A 19,789-nucleotide genomic window follows, 5' to 3' on the forward strand; every position below is an offset into this window, starting at 1 on the left:
TTTAGCTTTACGTTTAACTTCTTTAAAATCGACATTTATATGTATAATAATATATAATATATACTAGAAATATTTTCACATTTCCTTGGTTAGAATAGAATTGAAATGTTTATTAACAAAAGTTACAGAAAGATATTATACTAGGCAAAATTTAAAAGAATATTTCAATTGAAGAAGTACAGATTTTCAAATTAAATGTTTTTTACATATTTCATACGAGATATATTTTATTATATCAGCTTTTTAACATTTTAATTATTCGGAAAAAAGATAGTATCAGATAAATGATACGAAACTAAATCTTCTTCAATATTTGAAATAAGAATTTTTTGTAAAATAATAATTATCAAACGAATCATTTCTTCAAGAAATTATTATACTTTAAATATCTATTTATAATATATTACAATATATTTATTATTTCAAACCATTTATAAAATTTAATCTATTCTTTGATTCAAATTTTTTTAATTTTCACAACTACGTTTCATTCAAACGCCGAATTTTATATCTAAAATTATAATACAAATCATTGTTCTAGTATCCTATCTATTGTGCTACTGTCAAAAGAAAAAAAAAGAAAGAAAATAAAACACCTTTTACAAGAATTGACTTTACCTGAGATCAGAATTTATGAAAATTATAGTTCATTCGGTGAAGTCATCACAAAATTATTAAAAAATGCAGCACTTTTTTTTTATATTACATTCAGAGAAGTAGCAATATTTGATATACTTCTTTTCTGCTTCCTTTCCTCATAAGAAGTGCAACTGTACTTTTAATTAACCATGATCATGATAATAAATAGAAAATATATGAAAGAATACACATCGTAATAGTAAGAAAAATTTACACAATTCAATCGAGAGACATGACATGAATTTTAATAATTTAAACTTTTCTTCTTCATGTAGAGAGGTATAAACGATGATAATCATTAGCTCCAAAAGCACAATTACATTTTGGACATTTTCGTTGCCTAGTCTCATATCGTGTACGTAAGCAATCCCAGCAAAATACATGAAAACATTTTGTTAGAACCGCATCTTTGCGTTTAACTTTACAAGAAGGACATGTAAGTGTTTCTTTATATTCTCGAAGTTCCTCTGCCATTACTTCATCCAATGTTTCAGCAAGTTCTATTTTCTTCATTCTTTCAACTTTACGTCTCAATTGAGCTATTTCTTCCTAAAATAGCAATAATTTAAATAAAATAATTTTGTTTGTAAAATTTTCTATAAAATATGCTATTTAACGCGTTAATGTTACCTGCAATCTTTTTGTTTTGTATGCTTCTGCCTCCAAAGAACTAGTTTTCTCAGCTACAACTTGTTGTGCTTCTTTCATTTGAGAATGGTATTTTTCTGAACAAAATAATAAATTAAAAATATATAAAAAATATCTCCATAAAATAATTAGAAATGCCATTAAATATATTTCTTACCAAGATGAAGTTTTAAATCAGCTGCAGACTGAGCACTTTCAATAGCTTTCCTTTTATGCATTTCCATTGCCTGTTGTCTCAAAGCCAGTTCTTTTTCGACAGTAGCAAGGGAATTTTGCAAAAGACGTTCTTTCTCTTCTAATTTACGAACAACGACATTGGCAGCTTCGACTTGCGTTGTTAAGGTAGAAACTTGCTCTTTTAAAACGTCTTTCTCCTCTCTAGCTAATTTATGCAATTGATTACTTTTAATTCTTTCTGTCATAAGTTTAAAATTCGCATCATCTTTTTCACGTAATTGTTGAATTAATCTAGAATTTTGTTCTTGCATATCTTCAAAAGCTTGGCCGGTTACCTCCATTTCATTCAAAAGAGCCTCCTCTTCCTGAAACCACATACAATTCTGTTTAGCATTACCGATAGCTCAATAGTTTTAAATAAAATTCGAGTTTTATAGAATTTATCAAATATATAAAGTTACCTGCTTTTGAGAAGCAACTTGACGCTGAAGAGTATATGCTTGTTCTTCTAATTTTTTAATCTTTATTTGTGCATCTTCATCTGCCAATTTTTTGCGCTCTTCTCTCTTGCTTTCCTAAATAAAATATAGATTTATTGATAAAATTAAAAAAAAAAGAGATTTTCAATTAAAAATTTCAATTTCAATTAAAAGCTGCACAAATACCTGAATTTTCTTTATTTGTTGACGTAATTCATCTAATTCTGCTCTCGTTTTTCTTTCAGCTGCCATTAGTTGCACTTTATCTCTTTGTTCTTTTCCAACACCTTTGTACATGTCTAATAATAATTTCATTTCTTTCATTTCATTCACAGCCTTTCTGCAATTAGAACGATCAAGTGCAAATAATGAATAAATATAAATTATGACACTGTAATAATGTAAGATGATATAAGACATACTTAAGTTGTGCTTTCAGATCTCTAACAAGTTCTGATTCCGCTACTTTCGTGTCTTTGGCACGATGTGTAGGATCGCGATGTTCAGTTTTAATAGTTTCCTTCTTTGTATCTTTTTCACGTTTATTATCTTTTTCTTTTTTTAAAGTTGGCGATGTTAATGTCAAAGAATCTGGAGTTCCTTTATTTCCTTCTCCTTCTCCGACTTCAATAGTTTCTACTTCTTCTTCTCCAGATTCTCTTTTCATTGAGACTCCGCTCTCTTCCTTAATCTATATTAACATAAAAGTTATCTACCATTCGAAAAAGTATTCTTATAACACTTTGGAAATACAAATTTATTAGAACCTGTGTAGAACCTGGAAGAGAATTCGATGCGTCTTCCTCTTTTCCGCTGCCATCTGAATTATTGCCTTCTTTATTTTCCTGAGACGTTTGTTGGCCTAATTTTGTTGTCAATTCTTCAATTTCTTTCTTCAACTATAGTAAATTAGGTATTAACTGTAAATACTTTTACACTGTTATTTTTCTCATATAATTTAATAACATACGCACTTTCGGTATTTCTGATGAAGCTTCTTTGTATTTTCGTTTATAACGATGGACTTCGCCTTTAAGTTGTTGATTATGATTCTGCAAAGATGTAATCAAATGTCTCATTTCTCGATTTATCGGCCCTGTTTGTTCGTTTGCCGCTAAATTTTGTTCAAATTCAATTCTTAACATTTCATACTCCTTTCGTAATTGAGCCAAAACGTCTTCCAGTTGTATACATTCTCCGCGTAGTTTCTTCTGTGCCATCAATTCTTCGCTCTAAAGACGTTAATAAATTTATATAATTTTATAATAAGAAAAATAAAAAAAAATAAAATGCACTTGCCTCCATCATTTCAATATGTCGTAAATGAGCATTTTTACTGGATTGTAATTGCTGACGAGCATCGTCTAATTGGGTTTTCAATTGCATCGATTCATTGTATAATACAGAAAATTGTGATTGTAAACATTTGTATTCAGTCGTCTCAACGATTACCGATTCTGGAAGTTGTCGTATCTGTAAATATAAAATACTTTTCAAAGTAAAAACAATATTTGAACACAATATCAAGTAGCCTTCCATTCAATTCCTTTTATATGTATTTTATTTAAACATAAATAGAAGTAAAACACAAGAAATCAGCAAAAGCAAGTATAACATGAGTATATTTATTGCATAAGACATTAATTTACATTCTACACTGGTCACCACAAACATATGTATAGAAACCAAAGAACTCACATCCATTTTTAATTTTTCTACTTCTTTCAATGCATCGCGATGCTGTTGATGCAGTTTATCTAGTTCTTGTAGTCTGTTATTAGCTAACTCTCTGGTTTCTTCCAATTCCCTTTGTAAATCTTCAAGCTATGTAATACAAAACGAATATTAAATAACTTGATTTTAGATAAATAGATGTCAGTATATGGCAGAATATTGTACCTTTGTTTGTGACACACTTGAAGCAACTAGAGTATTTGGTTTATTACTTCCTTTTTCATCTGTACCATGTATTTGTTGAAACGCTTTTAGTTTTTCAATTGCTTCTCCAAGATGATGTTCTAATTTATCATTACGTGCTCTCACTTTATTTAATTCATATTGAAGATCGTCCACTTGATTACGTAGCTCCGCAGCAAGTGTATCTTTTCCTGTAATAGTATCCTGTAGCTCTGACATCTATAAAAAAATATATTTATTTTACTTATTAATACGTAATTAAAAATATAATTTATCAATATAATTAAACTCAATTTACCTTTAATGAGATAGTGTGGTATTTTTCATGAAGCTGTATATTTATTGCTTGAAGATTCCTATTTTCCATTTGTATTTCAGCATTTGCTCTACGAACAACTTCGTCAATATTGGGTGCTTCTTCTAAAGTATAATAAGATTGTCATTTTTTGTTATAATATATTATTTTCTTTTTGATGTATTGAAATTAAGTACCTCCATCGAATTCTCCTTTAAGTGCAAGAGTAATCTTTTCGTTTCTCTGAGAAAGACGGTCAAATGCTTGTACAACTTTAGAAACTGCACGCTTGGAGACTTGAACACGATTTGCTAACTTATCATCTAACTCCTCTTTGTCCCATGAAGAAAGCTGCATAAGAAATGATGTTGTAGCTTCACTTTCATCTATAATTACATATTAAAACATTTATTACAAGCTACAAATATTTAATAAATCTATTAATAATATATTATTGTTAATAAATCTATCTACAAATATATTATTGTTTACTTTTATTTTCAGATTCATCAGCTGTTTCAGCATCAAATCTTTGAAGTAATACACGTATATCTTCATTCAGTTGATTCCAGTAACGATTGACAACATTAAGCACTGCATCATCTTGCATTTGCCGCTTTTCCAACTGTTCAATTCGTTGCCTTAATTCAGCTTCTACTCTGTGACGTTGCTCCAATCTCTGTATGATCAAAGAAACATAGTATAAAAGAATTTGTATTTTATACTTAAAGGATATTTAAAAAATCAATTTCAATTAACAAATAATAATAGGATGTTAAAATATCATAAGATGTTTGAATAAATATACTATTCTTGTTTATCTATCTGTTATAAGATACCAGATATATTAATATAGCAAAACTAGATCATAAACTTATATAATAAATTAACATTTTACATTATGAAAGCTTCTCATAATACCTACATTTCTAACAAATAATTACAAAGTAACATATAATATTGGTTGTAAAAAAAATATATTTTATTAATTATGAATAAATTAATCAGGTCAAAATGCGACATTTTGTAGATAATATTTTTCTTTGAAGATTGAAAATTGTTAGATGTTTCTGTACGTTTTGAATACTAACCTGGGCCAATTTTTTATTTTGAAATTGTAAAACTTTCATGTCCATTTCTTCAAGGGTTGAAATAGAACCGATAAAAATCGGCTCGAATTGAACTTTTTTAATAGGCGGTTGGGAACCCGAATCCCCGCCTTCCGCAGCTCGCTTTGACATTTTATTGCGAGCGTTTTCCTCTTCCTGAAAAGTCAAACATGAGAAGTGTATTTTTAAATGAACGAGGCAAACACCTCGTAACTGATTTATCATTCACAGTTTCTGATAATTTTGTTATTGATCAAAAGTAATCCGTACCTCGGTGTAACGTGTACTAGTACATTCAGCGATCCTCTCCACAAATACCTTACAGTTCCGATGTTACTATGTCATTTTTAGACGTCTAAAACCTGTCGAAGAAAGCCGATCTTTCGACAGATCTTTATATTTTAATGAATACGGTCGACAAAAAATACGTGCTTATAACGGAAGGCGCCATTGTATCACGGCGTTGCATACGCGGCAAATAAAAAAATAAGGCAAAAACATCGACATTCTCTGTGATTATACAGTTCTAACTAGGCGAGTATCATAGGTCCATCGACCTAAATGGTACCATAGGTCCATCTGGTGTAAAGTAAGTAAACTAAGAGGATAGATAACATTTTATTAGCAAATTTTAAGATGCAAATTGATATGCATTTGATATTCCTATGAAAACGATTATAACAAAATTTATTTCGTCCGCTTCGAATATTACGTAATTTTGTATGTTATGCACCTAAATTTCACTTAAATGCCTAAACATTCTAAACATATGCCAGATTATTTTTATATCTAGTTATAACTTAAATTTATAATTTAAATTACAGTTTATAACTGTATTATATGTATTCATTCAAACATTTCAATATCAAACTATTGAAAGTACAGAATAAATGATAATTTGTTTTTAATAAAAATATACGTATAGAGTAGATTTCTTAAATCAATTTGAATTTAATAGGTTTCTATTTTACCATTAGATGTCAGCTACTTTGAATTCCTATCATATTAACTGTGAAATAGTATAAATTCATTAGTAAATTCAAACGAGAAATTAATCGTAATGTAATGTATTTTATAAGTCAATGCACGAGAGTTAATTTTCTATATAAACCATTTTTTCTTTTTCAGAAATGATACACTTAATTATTAATACAAGGTGTATGATTTTTCCAGAGGTAATACTTAATATATGATTTCCTCACTGAAAATGGATTAAAATAAACCAATTCTTAATAGGTTAAACGTTTCTATAGAAACCGCCCTTCCACTGATTCATTTATATATAGATCAAACTACCTCTGAAAGAACATTGTCCTTTTAAAAGTGCAACAGCATTTTTCAAATTCGAAAAATAAAATGCTGAATCGCGCGGTTGAAATAGTTCCTCCACCTCCGTTAAAATTTACTTTACCCCAATGGCATCTAAATAATCGTCACAGGTATGAGTATAACAATTTTAATTCCGTAAATTCAAACTTGCACAGTTTATATTCGTACTCTATTAAAATATTAAACATCTGTAAATTGGAGAACCTATAACAACAAAAAAATTACATAACGATAAAGAGATAAGAAATTATATAGTTGTAATTATAAAGTTATATAATTGTAATTATAAAATTAAAAATAATTATATTTGAAAATTATCTGTGAAATATTATTAACTAGGTATCGATGTTCGGAGGCTCAGCAGGAATTAGCAGATCGTTTACTTAATGAATCTCAGCGTATTTGTGAATTAAGTTCTGAGAGGGTACGAAACAATAAAGAAGAAACGGACTATAGATTAAAAGAAAAACTCGAGGACATCGAATTTCGTAAAAAAGAATTGCTGCGTATAAGAAAAGAAGTTCTCCTTGAAATTGATGCTCTATCGATATACAAGGAGCGCATCATGGATGCTCTATCGTCCGTGCGGAGAAATGCTCTTGTCATTTCCAATAAATGCCTCAGTTTTAGGTTTGACGTAAAAAGAAAACCATGACTATCGTATGGTTAATTTTTTTTTTTTTTTTACAAAAATGTCTATTAAATTGTATTATTATTTCAATTACAGAGAGCATAGATTAGGAATTGATTTAGTCCACGATGACGTTGAGAAAGAATTATTGAAAGAGTGTGAGGTAATCAAAGGTGTTGAAAATTTGCTAGTTCGGACTTTAGAACAAACTCAGGAGCAAATACGTCGTCTTAAAGCGACGCTTTACTACATGGATCACGACCTCGAGGATAAAGAAAATAATTTACGTATCGACAAGTACAATTTAACTTTGAAGGAAACCAGTTTAAATTTAAGCACTTATCACGGTACCTCACGCCTTGATCCATCGTTGGTATCATTTTTGCTGTTTCATTTTTCTTACTTCTAATGTTTTTTTTCTAAATCCAATTTCTAAAGTTTATTTTTGTACATTAAGAACTGTAGAGTTGAATGAATGGGAAATGCAAACTAACAACAATATTATTAATGCTTCGAAAGAGGTGAATAGTGCTATACCATTGCGCTGTTATATTGATACCATTATAAAACAAGCGATCGATGATTTAAATGACCAGAAAAATGCTACTGACGAAGCGTTCAGACGACGCATCGAAGAAACGAGAGAAGCAAAAACTAAATTAGAATTACAACACGCTGAGGTGCGTGGAATAACCATTAACATTTAATTTAAAAGCATAAAAATTATTAGCGTTGTACAGAGTATTACAAGTTTTAACTCACTATCACAAAGTTATAAAAAACATATATGAAACACAAAAAAAGTACTAATGAACTGGTGATTACTGTACAACGTTGAACTGTTAACAACAGAAACAACCTGTGCATGAACATTATGTAATTTGCTAATTATATTTAAATATTCGTTCATCGCAGATTATTGAATTTATTAGAATAATAGTAATATAACAAACAAAATTAATAAAAGATTATAATATATACAAATATATATAATAGATAATATATATAATATATATAATAGATAATGCGACAAGCTGCGGAAATGAAGAACAATATTACGCGCATTGAGAAATCAATTGCAGAGAAGGAAAATTTTTTGGCTTTGGCGCATACAAGGCTCGGCAATCGTTGTCAAAGGCCAGGATTAGAACTTACACGAGATCTAGTGGAAACTAATCTTGTAAAGGAAGTATATGATTTACATGAAATCGTATCGAAACTGCAGGCAACTATGTTCGAGGTTTATGTTCTACATTTCATACAAGTTATTGTTTCGTTCTTTAATTAATTTATTATCAATAATAATACGCATTGCTTTAGGCTCAGGCATCATTACGTTATTTACTCAAAACACAAATTCAAGTCGAAGAAGATATCAACGTTAAAACAAACACGTTAAAAATCGATGAAGTTGACTGCATGACTCTTCGTCAAAGCCTGGATTATCACGCATATTGAATTAATTCAAGCATCGAATAATTCTATTAAAATTTTTAAAATACAGAAAACAGTAATGCTTACCCTTATAAATGCACTGCGGATTTTTATACATTTATAAAAAATTTTAAAATTCAAAAGTAGGATACATGCAAATATATACGAAGTACATGTAAAAATATAAACAATTTTCTGTATAATGTATTCTATTTTTTTTAAATTCTATAATATAAAATTAATTTGCATGAATGTTTGCAGCATATTTATCTAAACTAATGACATTGTTGAAATTGTATCTAAATTTTCATATATAGAAAGTTTTAAATTATATATATTGCAAAAAATATTATTCTTAGAATTAAATTACATCTGAAATTATGTTGTGCAAATTTGCGATAGATAAGTAATAATGCACATCATAGATATTATATCTACAGTCTATTTATTAATCTATAGATCATATGTTTCAATAAAGAGTTATTATTGGAAGTTCTTGCTTTGGTTTAAAAAAGAATATCCTCATTGGTTAATACTTGTGACTAGTGCAATACTAACTAGCTAACTTGTCATTCCTGTTGTGGTAGTACTTTATTTAGAAGCAGTGAATTTTCCTCCCCGTCCGCGTCTCTTCGCAAAAGTGTCAATTTGAGTGTTCGTGAAAAATTTTCTGACTGATTCTGACGTAGAGCTAGTCTAATGGCAGATATACGTTGGGAGTGTGTTCCGTTCAATTTTACAATATTTTACGCATAAGGGATTCTGTTTATTGATTCTGAAATTACAAAAAATGGCAAGTGATACAATAATTGTATTACCTGGAGAAATAATTGTGTACATTTTGGAAGATAAACGACTCAGCCTTGCTGATATCGTTCATTTCGGTTTAACTTGCAAAAGTCTGTACAAAATTGTCAATGGAAGTAATAAACTTTGGAAAACAAAATTTTTCAAAAGGTATATCAATCTCTATCTTAAAACTTAATAAATTATCGTTAAAATAAGGAGTCGTATGAATTGTGCACTCATCGTTTACTTTGAATGATTGATTACTTTGAACATTTGAACATTTAAATGTTTGAGATTTACAATAGATTTACAAATGAATTCTTTCTATACTAACAAATAAAACGCTATTTGCAAATTGTTATTTTAGAGTTTGAAATATAAATTCTAATTTATATGCTATATATGTTTGCTTTTAAACACTATGAATAGAGAATATCTCAGAAAATATTATTTTACTTGATCATTATGTGCATTATGTACATTTTTACAACTACTTCTTTTAGAATATTCAATATCATTCTTAGTATCATCATTATTCTTTTTTCTTGTGCAATGATAGATGGCCACTTTTGAAAGAAGTATATGAAACAAATAAGAAACTGGAGCATCGAATGATAAATTGGAAGGAAGAAATGAAAGTTAGTGTTACTAGCAGAACAAAATTGCTTTGTTATTTATTTTCTATGTCTAGTAAACATCACAGGAAGCAAGACTTACCTAATTCAGAATTTAAAGATTTAGATCCTTTGTTTTGTCCAAAAGAAGGTGCTCATCCTTTAGCTTATTATTTTCTCTTAGATGAACTTGATAGCTTAATTAAACATCCTACTACGTAAGTACATTAAAGTAAAATATTTTTATTTTAGAACTTTAGATGATGATATTATAAATTCTTTCAGCAATTTAACGCATAGATATTATGGCCTCAAAATTATTCGATATTTGAAACAAACCCATTTGAAAGATGAATGGCAAAAATTTATTTCTCTGCCATCAAAACAACAGACTTTAGAACGTGGTGCAACTTTTGTAGCTCAATGGAGTCAGCCAGAAAAGAATGTGTCATATCTTGCAATATCATCAATATTAGATAATATTGCAGAACAAACTAAAGAATTTCTGAGAGAACAATACCCAGGTCATTCTATATTTTCAGTTTCAAATGAGAGATTTAACTTTTGGAAAAATAATATTATTGATGACAATCAGTGGAATGTTACAGAGACAAGACAAATAACAGATGCATTATGCGAAGTATTATTTGTAAAATTAAAATTCTATGGCAATAGTAAAATGTATTATTGGTTGGAAAAATCATTTATAGATCATGTAAGTTGTGGATAAAAAATAAAAAAACAATTTCATAGCATAAGATAGATTTCTAATATTTATAATTTTTCCATTAGGTTTTAGAAACTGGATCTGGAATTCCTATAACTTTAGCAATAGTATTTGAAAGTGTAGCTCGAAGACTTGGTGTACACTGTGAACCTGTTAATTTTCCATCTCATTTCTTATTACGATGGAAGGAAAGATAGTAAGTTTTTAATTAATGTCAGATACGATTAATAATTCATGCTGTACATATTAGAAATTTGCATGAAATATATGAATTTTTGATAATTTTAGTGTAATAATTATTTAATTTTAAGTTTCATTTTATTGGATATTATTACGTATTTTATTTTAGTGGACCAGGATTTAAGGATACAGAAAATTTTTATATTGATGTTTTCAATCATGGTCATTTTGTAACTAAGGAAAGTTGTCCCAGAGTTGGTGGTGTTTCAAGATGTCCAATAGAAAAATATAATGTTCATGAAGCAGCAACTGCTATAGAGGTTTATAATTTTTCTTTGAATTAAAAATCTTTGTTTTTTGTTGTTTTTTGAATGAATAATATACTAACATTGTTTTATAGGTAGTAACAAGAATAGCAAACAATTTAGAAGTTGCTGCTAGACAGCATACTCATATAAATGATAGGACTGCGAGATTACGTTCCGTTCTTGAACTCCGATATATGATACAACCTGACGCGAACATAATTTTACAATTAGGTCGAATATATATTTCACAATATATGGATTTAACTGAATTAGTAAAAATATTAGAGAATATGCAGCAGGTATTTTATGAAACCGATGTGTCATAAAAAATTAAATTTATATTTATATTTACAAAATTATCGAAATTTTTAGGATTTAGAGTTGATATCAAGAGGACAGGCGAATATCATATTGCAAACGTTTCAAACACTCCAAAGATGTCAGAAGAAGTTACAGCCTGAAGTTAGATTCACAATAATATTTATAAAAGTTTCTATATAACAATTTATTGAAAAAATTATAATTTACATGTATTTTATGCAGGAAGAAGTAAAACCAAAGAGGAGAGTTCCAAGCGTAAAATATGCGATAGGATTGATTATGACACATAGAATACATGGATACTTCTGTGTAATAACAGGATGGGATCCACGTTGCATGGCGTCAACAGAATGGATGAATGAAATGAATGTAGATGAATTGGATCAGGGTGCAAATCAACCATTTTATAATATATTTGTAGATGATGGATCATGTCATTACGTGGCACAAGGTAATATATTATTTATTACCGACTTCTAAAATGAAAAAAAAAAAACAGTACGTTTAATATGTTGTTTTATTATTAGAAAATTTGGTACTATCTCCTAATTCACAAGGGATAAATCATCACGCAATTGGTAGGTATTTCTACAAGTTTAGTGGTGCTCATTATATACCAAACGAAGAAAAAGCAAGAGAATATCCAGAAGATGAAAGATTTTGCAACGAATTACTTGTTACGTATATGCAAAATAGAATGGCATATAATACTACTTAACCATTTATGTTCTTTAGCTCGAATACAAGATGATAGTAATACAAAACAATTTTTTCCTTAGTGTAGTATATCCAGCGCATCATATTTAAAAAAGTTATATTTTCATAAAAAGAAATTTAAATGAAAAAATAATATTTCATTTGCCATGCTGTTCACTATTGAATTTCTTTGCTTTAAATAATTTTTAAACTAAATTTCTAAATACTTATTGCAAATAGAGAAATGCAAAGAACAGTTAGGTTTATACATATATGTAAAAGTTCATTTAGTGACGCGTATGATTTGTACAAACTATTATGTATTTTCACTATTATATATATACTGTTGACAGGTCAAATAACGTTTATTATAAACGTAATAATGATATATAAGCATTCTAAAACATAGAATTACTTCTGACTCTTAATCTCAGATGTGATATAGATGTGTATGAATGTATTTGTTGTTTTGTATAATAAGAGTAAGAAGTGATTCATGTTTTAATATTAAACGCAAATGTAATAAATGTTAAAAACCTGAACTCTAAACAGTAATTGTAGTTTTTATAAAGTACATATATGTCTTTACATTTGGACACAATGTAACTCATTTAAAATTAATTTATGTACTTATAGTAGATTTAAGTGCATAATAAGTAAAATAACAAAAAATATGTATTTAGTTATACTCTTTATTTTATTTTACTGTCATGGGCTGTGCTCGCTTTATGTATATTCACAAGCAATCACATAAAAATAATACAAAATTTTTTCTCATACTTGTAAAACCATAACCATCTGCAGAAATAAACGTATTGAGTATTTTGATACTACATAATATATTAATATTCGAGTCTAAGTTTACTTAAATTCGAATATATTTTATATACATAATATACCTTTTTATATATACTTTTTAAGCTGAAAAAAATTGGTTTTATATTACTAGTAACCCGAGTAAGATTTAAAGAAATTATCTCAAAGCGAGAATTATATACTATTACATAATCGTAATATCAATATTTTACATTTTTTAATACAGTACCTGCTGCAAAATACTAATTTTAATAAGTATTATTTACCATGTCAAAACAATCGAATAGATCTCCAATTCTTACTGTTCTTACTATTTTTTTCATCACTTTTAATAATATTAATTAACATTACAGTTAGATAAATAAAAAAAATCACAGAACATTTGTAACATTAAATGACAGATGCAATTGAAAGTGAATTTCACGAGTTATTTTCTTCTAACGATCTGCAAAGATAATGTAATTTTATATTTTTAAATATCTTATATGTATAAAATTATGAAGTATAAGTAATATATCAATAACAAGATAGAAAACTATATTTACTTTTCCGCAGTGCATTTGTTGGCAGTATCATTAGAAGATGCTTGCATAGTAGCCTCTAAACCATTTTTTTGACCTAAAGCAAAATCATCTTAATTATGTGATATTTATTGTAAAAATAAGTATACTTGCTATGTTTATGTTGATATAACACTGGTGCCCAGCTGTAACTGTTGGGACTCGGTATAGCATCTGTAGCTGTATTGCTTGTAGATGATAATGGAACATCGTGCACTAATGAAAGTGTAGTAGATTTAATAGTGGCAGTGGCACAACCATTGGATTTTCCCTCTAATGGAAGATTTTTCCTATGAATGGTTTAAAGGTATTAAAAATGCATTTTTTACAATTTTTTTTTGGAAATAGAAATAATTGTTACCTTAATTTATTGAAACAACTGGCAGTGTCCTTTTGAAATATTGGAGACAATTGAATAGTCTCCAGCAATTGTTCGAATTCAAATAGTTTATTATTTTCGTTATTTATAATACTAACGTTAGTGGATGATGATGGTGAAGATTGTCGTCGCGATAATAAATGCTTCGATACAATTTTATTGCTATCCAATGCTACTGAAAAAGTATACACTTCATATGAATGTACATGTATACACATATAAAGAAGCTGAATACAAATTTTGTAACATATTATACTTACCATTTGGCACTATCAAATCAGATCTGGATGTTTCTACCTCGTGATTAATTTTATTAACCATAGATATCTTTGGAAGTTCTTTCTCACAGTCTATCGAATTTGAGCGAGTTGCGGGTTCAGATCGTGTCTGGCTTCCGCAAGCAATTAATCCAGAAACTTCTTGCTTATAGATACTAGGTAATTGACTTAATTTTAGTCTATTATTGTGACATATTATTTGAGGCTGGCAAAGATGCGAAGGGCACGTAGAATGTTTTTCAGCAAATTGTTCGTTACATGTTGAGTCATGTTCTGGTTGCAAAGGATTGGAATTATGACGTTGTAAAGTTGTTAAAGTCGTTCTTGAATCACAAGTATCATCTACACGTTGATTAAAGCACAGTGAAGTCCAAGCAGAATTTCGATCTTGCATTTTGAATGAATGTAACATAATCTCATCTTCCAAACTAGGGCAGCCGCCTAACCTAATGATAAATTTTACTATTAAAAATTATTTTCTAAAGCATAATTATAGTTATTTTTAAGTGTCAATAACATACATTCGAATATCACCTGTACCACATCGGTCACTCTGTTGTTTTGTACGTTGCTTATTCTGAATCCATGGTGATAATGATTCTGCAACTTCTACATCGTTTTCTCCTGTGAACATAATCACATTGAAGATATATTTTTATTAATAAATACTAAAGCATACATAATTATGTATTGCAATTGATAGGAAATATCGTAGATAAAAGATAGATTAAAATGTGTTAAACTTATAATGATCGATTGAACAATATGAATAAATTAAGATCAAGTTTCTGTAACTTGAATCTGTAACTATCATAATACGTATACAGGAATATTTATTTCTCGTTATAAAATGAAATGTAAAAGGAGAGTAATTCGAAAAGAGACAGAGATTTTTTTATGATACTGCTTGAAAGTGATTAGAAGTATGAGAGGTGGGATTTTCTTTCACAAAATCTTCATCTGGTTTCTCATTTGTGGGTTTTTCACTTTCGACATCTTTATCTAATTTGCTTTCTCGCCTATGTCTCTGCACATCGTCTACAGAACCTCTGTTTGAACTTGTACCTATTCAGCACATTACTACGTTATATTGTAATTTTAGACGACAAAGTTGTATGAGAAATTAAGCTTGCTCGAGTAATCTAATATAATAAATATAACAAATCAGTGTATACCGTACAATCAATGTATACTAATGTATACCTGACATTGTTTCATCATCTACATCATTTTCATCATTAGAGTTGTCATCCAGAAGAGTTATATGTGGTTCGTTATGTTCGCATTCGTCTAAATATATATCGTGTTCACTTAATTCCTATAACAAATATAGATTGTTACTTTAAACAATACCCAAATTCAATAGAAATAATATAGTTAAGAAATTCATTAGTTTAAATATCTTACTCCACTATCACTGCTGCTGCTACTAGACAGAAGATTTAATTGTTGTTGATTAAGTACTGTCGGCGAAGAATATGAGGGAGGGGGAGAGTGAGTACTTATAGCTGGGCAATCTCCTACAGAACTATCGTTTGTACTATGTATACTGGGCGGTTCAGCTTCAACGACGCTTAGATTATTTATTCTATGTTGTTTTAAGCTTGTTTTGGACGAAATAGAAGATAATGTTGAGGAAGAACCAAGAGGGCGCATATTTGAAGGTTCTCCTAATTCACACATCGGCATTAATTGATCTGATAGAACACCACCATTAGTTCCACCAAGAAGAACATTTTGTACTGATCTGTTATATAAATAAAAAGAAATTGTTCTTAAAATATCATTCTTCATGAGCTTTTGAAAATATTAATTTAAAGAAAGAAGTTCATTTACCTTGTAGATGTGCCATTTTGATATGTTTCAGCTGAACGTGTAGAATTGGTATTAAGTAATGCATCACCAGCAGCTTGTGATTGTTGCTGCATTATCATGGATGTTACATTTGATGTTGACCCACATAATGTTGCACCACTAGGTACTCTGGTTGCAGCCATAGCATTTCGGGATATCTCAATTGCCAATCTCTGCACAAAGATACACGTAACGAGGTATGTATGAATATATAATTGAATATTTCAAATCTGTATAGTACCTCTTTTAATTCATTAATTTGAGTGGCATATTGATTCTGGACTGTAAGTAATTGACTGATATACCATTGTTGATCTCTGCAACGCTGATAGAACGTTGGTGGACGTACTTGAAATCTGTTCATTTATTTCTACATTATAATTATACAGTACAGCAATGAAAAAAAAATAACGCATATTTAACATACCGTAATATAAGAGTATCCAATTCGGTATTTAAATACCCTTCAGTTGCGAGTAAATCTAATCTGAAAAATCTATTATAACCCCAGCATTCACCAATTTCGAAATCAGAAGCAAATTCTCGAACGATATTTTTACTTGTATCGCGAGATCCTTGATGAATCATTTCAACTCGATATTCATACCTGAAAAAATGATTTTTAACTAAAATGTAATTGAAACTAAGATTGTTTTTACGTACTTCGATGTTTCTGGTAAACCCGCGCTTAGTTCTAGAAAAACAGATAAATAATTTCCGCGTACAACACCGTTTCCATCAGGATACACTTTTAACCTCCAGCATAACCCATTAACATGTAATGGTGCAGAATATACTGGATCTGCTTTTAATTGCAATTGTGTAAAGTTTTGCATTGCGAACGTAGCACTGTCGTAGCCCGGAACGATTTCACTAAAATAAAAGATTATTATCAGAGATAGATATTTTCTTAATAGTAATCTCGTATCGTATGGAAGTATAAAGAATCAATATTAAACCTGTGAAAATCTGCTGGAACAGGAGCAGTAACAAAACTCGTCATCGGTTTCTTTCGTACTTGATGTATCATTCGCGAAAGGTCCGCACTTTTGATTATAAGTTCGGAACGAGTACAAGTGTGCAATTGATGTTCTACTTCTTGCAACAAAGCCTCCAGTTGTTCTGTCTCTAGTGTTAAAGAATTTTTTTGACCCATTAATGTTAACAATTTAGCTTTTAACTGAGAATCTAGACGCGCTATCATCAATTCAACTGCATTTCTAATTTCTCTGACTCTTTCATCTTTTGCAGCCCTTACAGATTCAACATTTCGTTCCTGACAAAAAAATCAAATATGAAGTAGCATTTTAATTTTATAATACTCAAAATGTTAAATGAAATTTACACGTACCACTTCTTGAACAAGACTTATCAATTCTACTAATCTTCTCTGTATTTGACCTATTTCTGCTCTTATTTGTGTAACATGTTGTTCATAAACTTCTTCTAACGGTTTAAAAGTGTGTCCTGAATGAGTGCCGCCCCAAAGAGCACATTGATGACATATACATCTACGACAAGTCCAACAATAAACAGACAACTTCTCACAGTGCACGGTGCACCTGTTTAAAAAAAACACACAGTCATTAGAAGTTACAAATAAATTATTAATAAATTATAAGCTTAAAGTTATAAATACCTGTCTCTATTAGAATCATCATGCCTGAAATTTGAAATACCAACAGCTTGAAGTGTATCCAGTTGTTGCGTTACTTCTTCAACCCATCTACAATTAACTAATTCATGTAAAAGCAAGGAAGCTCTACAATGAGGACATTGCGAGCGTTGTTCTGTCAACCATTTCCTTATACATGTATAGCAACACAATTTACTGCAGTGGGGACAAAGATGTGCATCTGTCAATTTTTCCATACAAATGAAACATCTGAAGACTTCTGCCAATGTCTAAAATATAAATTCAAATCTAAACCTAATTGCAACAATGTAATCTTTAATTTAATAAATATGCGGAGAAGCCAATCATTATAAATCACTCATTAAAAATAATTTATACTATACAAATATTCTTTTGCTGTCAAAATTTTTAGTTGGTGGAAAAGTTTAGTTGTAATATAATCATTAGAGTATTATCTCATCAACTAAAGGTTTGACAAAAATTTGACAGCAAAAGAATGTTTGTGCGACACAAGTCATTAATAAAATAATTATCATACATCTAAGATTTCCAGATATGACCTATTTTAAGTATATAAATTAAAATATGAAATCCTCGTGAATTAAAATATCATTTTATTTCTCTTGTAATATTATTAGACGTATGATAGGATAATAAAAAGCAATGTATTTACGGTGCATATTGTTGAAAACAATTATGAAAATTTGCAGCATTATGTTATAAATTTACGAACCTCGACACTGTGGTCATCCGAGTTTTTCGAATTAATTGATGTTTCTCTACTAGCCATTCTATCAGTCATTTATTAAAAAATTAATCAGGTGTTATTGATCGTTATATGTATAGCTCTGAAAGTCAGTTAGGCACATCTCTGACATTTCATCTTGGAAACCTGTATTTCGTTCAACTGTATAACCGATTTAATGAAATGTTATTCTTGCGAATTATGCTCATTATTAATCATTGTTAGTTATTAATTCGTCAAACATACACAAACTGCTTTCCAAGTACTTTAAAAAATTTGTCGAGAATAAGTCGTTATTGTTATGAATCGTGATTCGCCATGAAGTAATCTATGGCATGCAGTGCTGGAAACATTTAATCCAGTTATTCAATATTTTGTTCAATGCTTTTTTACAATTCAATTTTGTAAAATAATTGTAAAAAACAAACTGTAAGGACGCAGAGAATTACATATCTACTGTGCTCTTTTTTTGAGGATAAATCGTGGTTTCTCTGTTAAAATTTCAATAAATTTTTAAGACTTACAATAACGACAAAAATAATTTGTGAAAAACGAAGATTATTTTCGTTCTGCCTTTTTGTAATTTTTATCATTTTTGAAAGAGTAGTCAAAATATAGAGAATGTTCTACTTTAATTAAAGTATTTTAAATATTTGACTTGTTTTTTGATGATTGAAAAATATTTCACAAATTATTTGTTTCAATAGGATGATATAATAACTCAAGATTGTTCACAAGATCATTCTTTTTAGATCTTAAAATCTCTATTTTTTCCAATTGAATGATGTATATTTTGTTACATTTTATTTTATTTCCTATGAAAACGTATTAAGGTAGTCCGAAAACGTTCGATTTAAAAAATAATTTTTGCAAAATTTAAAAGACAAGGCTGAAAAATAAATGCTCTTATATTTATGTTACCCTTCTACATATCGTATGATAAGTTTCACAAAATTAAAATTAGTCTTTCATCTTCCAAATTAATTATATTTTGATACAAGTACTCTTATAATACTTTTTTTATGGAGAATGAAAAGACACATCGACTATTATATAAGAAAAAAATGTCCAAAAATCCTTCACTTATGAAGAAACGATTATTGTCACGTTATAATTCTTGTTACAACATAATATTTTGAAAATAAAATTTTTTTCATGTCTCCACAGATATATGATCATATACCTCATCTGTGATAATATGTTTGTTAAAAAAAAAGAAAACTTTTAA

General features: G+C 29.0%; 4 protein-coding genes across 9 annotated transcripts; 2 read left to right on the forward strand and 2 right to left on the reverse strand.

The window, feature by feature from the left end:
• Positions 1–865: 865 nt before the first annotated feature.
• On the reverse strand, positions 866–5,784 carry LOC122529949 (E3 ubiquitin-protein ligase Bre1). 2 transcript variants are annotated; one of them, XM_043656516.1, is made up of 16 exons: positions 5,535–5,784; positions 5,247–5,420; positions 4,648–4,834; positions 4,353–4,541; positions 4,159–4,277; positions 3,843–4,079; positions 3,642–3,767; positions 3,243–3,416; positions 2,918–3,175; positions 2,711–2,842; positions 2,366–2,634; positions 2,130–2,283; positions 1,926–2,039; positions 1,445–1,829; positions 1,270–1,364; positions 866–1,188 (listed from the first exon to the last, which is right to left on the reverse strand). In XM_043656516.1, the coding sequence occupies exons 2-16, from the start codon at positions 5,394–5,396 to the stop codon at positions 907–909; spliced, it is 2,871 nt and encodes a 956-aa protein (XP_043512451.1). In that variant the 5' UTR covers positions 5,397–5,420; positions 5,535–5,784; the 3' UTR covers positions 866–906. The 2 variants fall into 2 exon arrangements, with proteins under 2 accessions (XP_043512451.1, XP_043512450.1); XM_043656515.1 differs by having other exon boundaries at positions 1,445–1,847; positions 4,159–4,280.
• A 620-nt stretch (positions 5,785–6,404) lies between these two features.
• On the forward strand, positions 6,405–8,807 carry LOC122529951 (tektin-1). 2 transcript variants are annotated; one of them, XM_043656518.1, is made up of 7 exons: positions 6,405–6,420; positions 6,501–6,703; positions 6,933–7,223; positions 7,321–7,593; positions 7,682–7,904; positions 8,246–8,464; positions 8,545–8,807. In XM_043656518.1, exons 2-7 carry the CDS (start codon positions 6,621–6,623, stop codon positions 8,680–8,682), a joined length of 1,227 nt encoding a protein of 408 aa, XP_043512453.1. In that variant the 5' UTR covers positions 6,405–6,420; positions 6,501–6,620; the 3' UTR covers positions 8,683–8,807. The 2 variants fall into 2 exon arrangements, with proteins under 2 accessions (XP_043512453.1, XP_043512454.1); XM_043656519.1 differs by lacking the exon at positions 6,405–6,420 and having other exon boundaries at positions 6,497–6,703.
• A 417-nt stretch (positions 8,808–9,224) lies between these two features.
• Positions 9,225–13,119, forward strand: LOC122529950 (F-box only protein 21-like). Of its 2 annotated transcripts, XR_006306878.1 has the most exons (10): positions 9,225–9,615; positions 10,007–10,279; positions 10,347–10,776; positions 10,854–10,984; positions 11,138–11,288; positions 11,369–11,575; positions 11,649–11,738; positions 11,820–12,048; positions 12,125–12,408; positions 12,536–13,119. XR_006306878.1 is itself a non-coding variant. In XM_043656517.1 (9 exons), the coding sequence occupies exons 1-9, from the start codon at positions 9,449–9,451 to the stop codon at positions 12,313–12,315; spliced, it is 1,869 nt and encodes a 622-aa protein (XP_043512452.1). In that variant the 5' UTR covers positions 9,225–9,448; the 3' UTR covers positions 12,316–13,119. The 2 variants fall into 2 exon arrangements, 1 of the variants encoding a protein (XP_043512452.1); XM_043656517.1 differs by having other exon boundaries at positions 12,125–13,119.
• On the reverse strand, positions 12,968–18,920 carry LOC122529948 (E3 ubiquitin-protein ligase TRIM37-like). 3 transcript variants are annotated; one of them, XM_043656512.1, is made up of 17 exons: positions 18,808–18,890; positions 18,550–18,723; positions 17,820–18,085; positions 17,532–17,742; positions 17,140–17,456; positions 16,844–17,053; positions 16,608–16,787; positions 16,422–16,536; positions 16,163–16,353; positions 15,734–16,073; positions 15,530–15,644; positions 14,848–14,950; positions 14,309–14,772; positions 14,031–14,223; positions 13,784–13,959; positions 13,655–13,727; positions 12,968–13,554 (listed from the first exon to the last, which is right to left on the reverse strand). In XM_043656512.1, exons 2-17 carry the CDS (start codon positions 18,616–18,618, stop codon positions 13,530–13,532), a joined length of 3,048 nt encoding a protein of 1,015 aa, XP_043512447.1. In that variant the 5' UTR covers positions 18,619–18,723; positions 18,808–18,890; the 3' UTR covers positions 12,968–13,529. The 3 variants fall into 3 exon arrangements, with proteins under 3 accessions (XP_043512447.1, XP_043512448.1, XP_043512446.1); XM_043656513.1 differs by having other exon boundaries at positions 14,031–14,220; positions 18,550–18,920; XM_043656511.1 differs by having other exon boundaries at positions 18,550–18,920.
• Between the last annotated feature and the right edge of the window lie 869 nt (positions 18,921–19,789).

Source organism: Frieseomelitta varia, unplaced genomic scaffold, assembly GCF_011392965.1.
Source record: "Frieseomelitta varia isolate USP_RPSP 00005682 unplaced genomic scaffold, Fvar_1.2 scaffold_315, whole genome shotgun sequence".
NCBI classification, from domain to species: Eukaryota; Metazoa; Arthropoda; class Insecta; order Hymenoptera; family Apidae; genus Frieseomelitta; species Frieseomelitta varia.

Excerpts from the sequence above, each read along its gene's own strand:
- LOC122529949 (XM_043656515.1), bottom strand. The coding sequence starts at position 5,396 with ATGTCAAAGCGAGCTGCGGAAGGCGGGGATTCGGGTTCCCAACCGCCT. Across the intron at positions 1,365-1,444 it reads TGATTTAAAACTTCATCTTG|AAAAATACCATTCTCAAATG; the intron begins GTAAGAAATATA and ends TATTTTGTTCAG. Across the intron at positions 1,189-1,269 it reads ACAAAACAAAAAGATTGCAG|GAAGAAATAGCTCAATTGAG; the intron begins GTAACATTAACG and ends TTGCTATTTTAG.
- LOC122529951 (XM_043656518.1), top strand. The coding sequence starts at position 6,621 with ATGCTGAATCGCGCGGTTGAAATAGTTCCTCCACCTCCGTTAAAATTT. Across the intron at positions 6,704-6,932 it reads CATCTAAATAATCGTCACAG|GTATCGATGTTCGGAGGCTC; the intron begins GTATGAGTATAA and ends ATTATTAACTAG. Across the intron at positions 7,594-7,681 it reads ACCTCACGCCTTGATCCATC|AACTGTAGAGTTGAATGAAT; the intron begins GTTGGTATCATT and ends TTGTACATTAAG.
- LOC122529950 (XM_043656517.1), top strand. The coding sequence starts at position 9,449 with ATGGCAAGTGATACAATAATTGTATTACCTGGAGAAATAATTGTGTAC. Across the intron at positions 9,616-10,006 it reads AAAACAAAATTTTTCAAAAG|ATGGCCACTTTTGAAAGAAG; the intron begins GTATATCAATCT and ends GTGCAATGATAG. Across the intron at positions 10,777-10,853 it reads AAAAATCATTTATAGATCAT|GTTTTAGAAACTGGATCTGG; the intron begins GTAAGTTGTGGA and ends TTTTTCCATTAG.
- LOC122529948 (XM_043656511.1), bottom strand. The coding sequence starts at position 18,618 with ATGACTGATAGAATGGCTAGTAGAGAAACATCAATTAATTCGAAAAAC. Across the intron at positions 18,086-18,549 it reads CGGATGACCACAGTGTCGAG|ACATTGGCAGAAGTCTTCAG; the intron begins GTTCGTAAATTT and ends TTTATATTTTAG. Across the intron at positions 13,728-13,783 it reads GTTATATCAACATAAACATA|GTCAAAAAAATGGTTTAGAG; the intron begins GCAAGTATACTT and ends ATTTTGCTTTAG.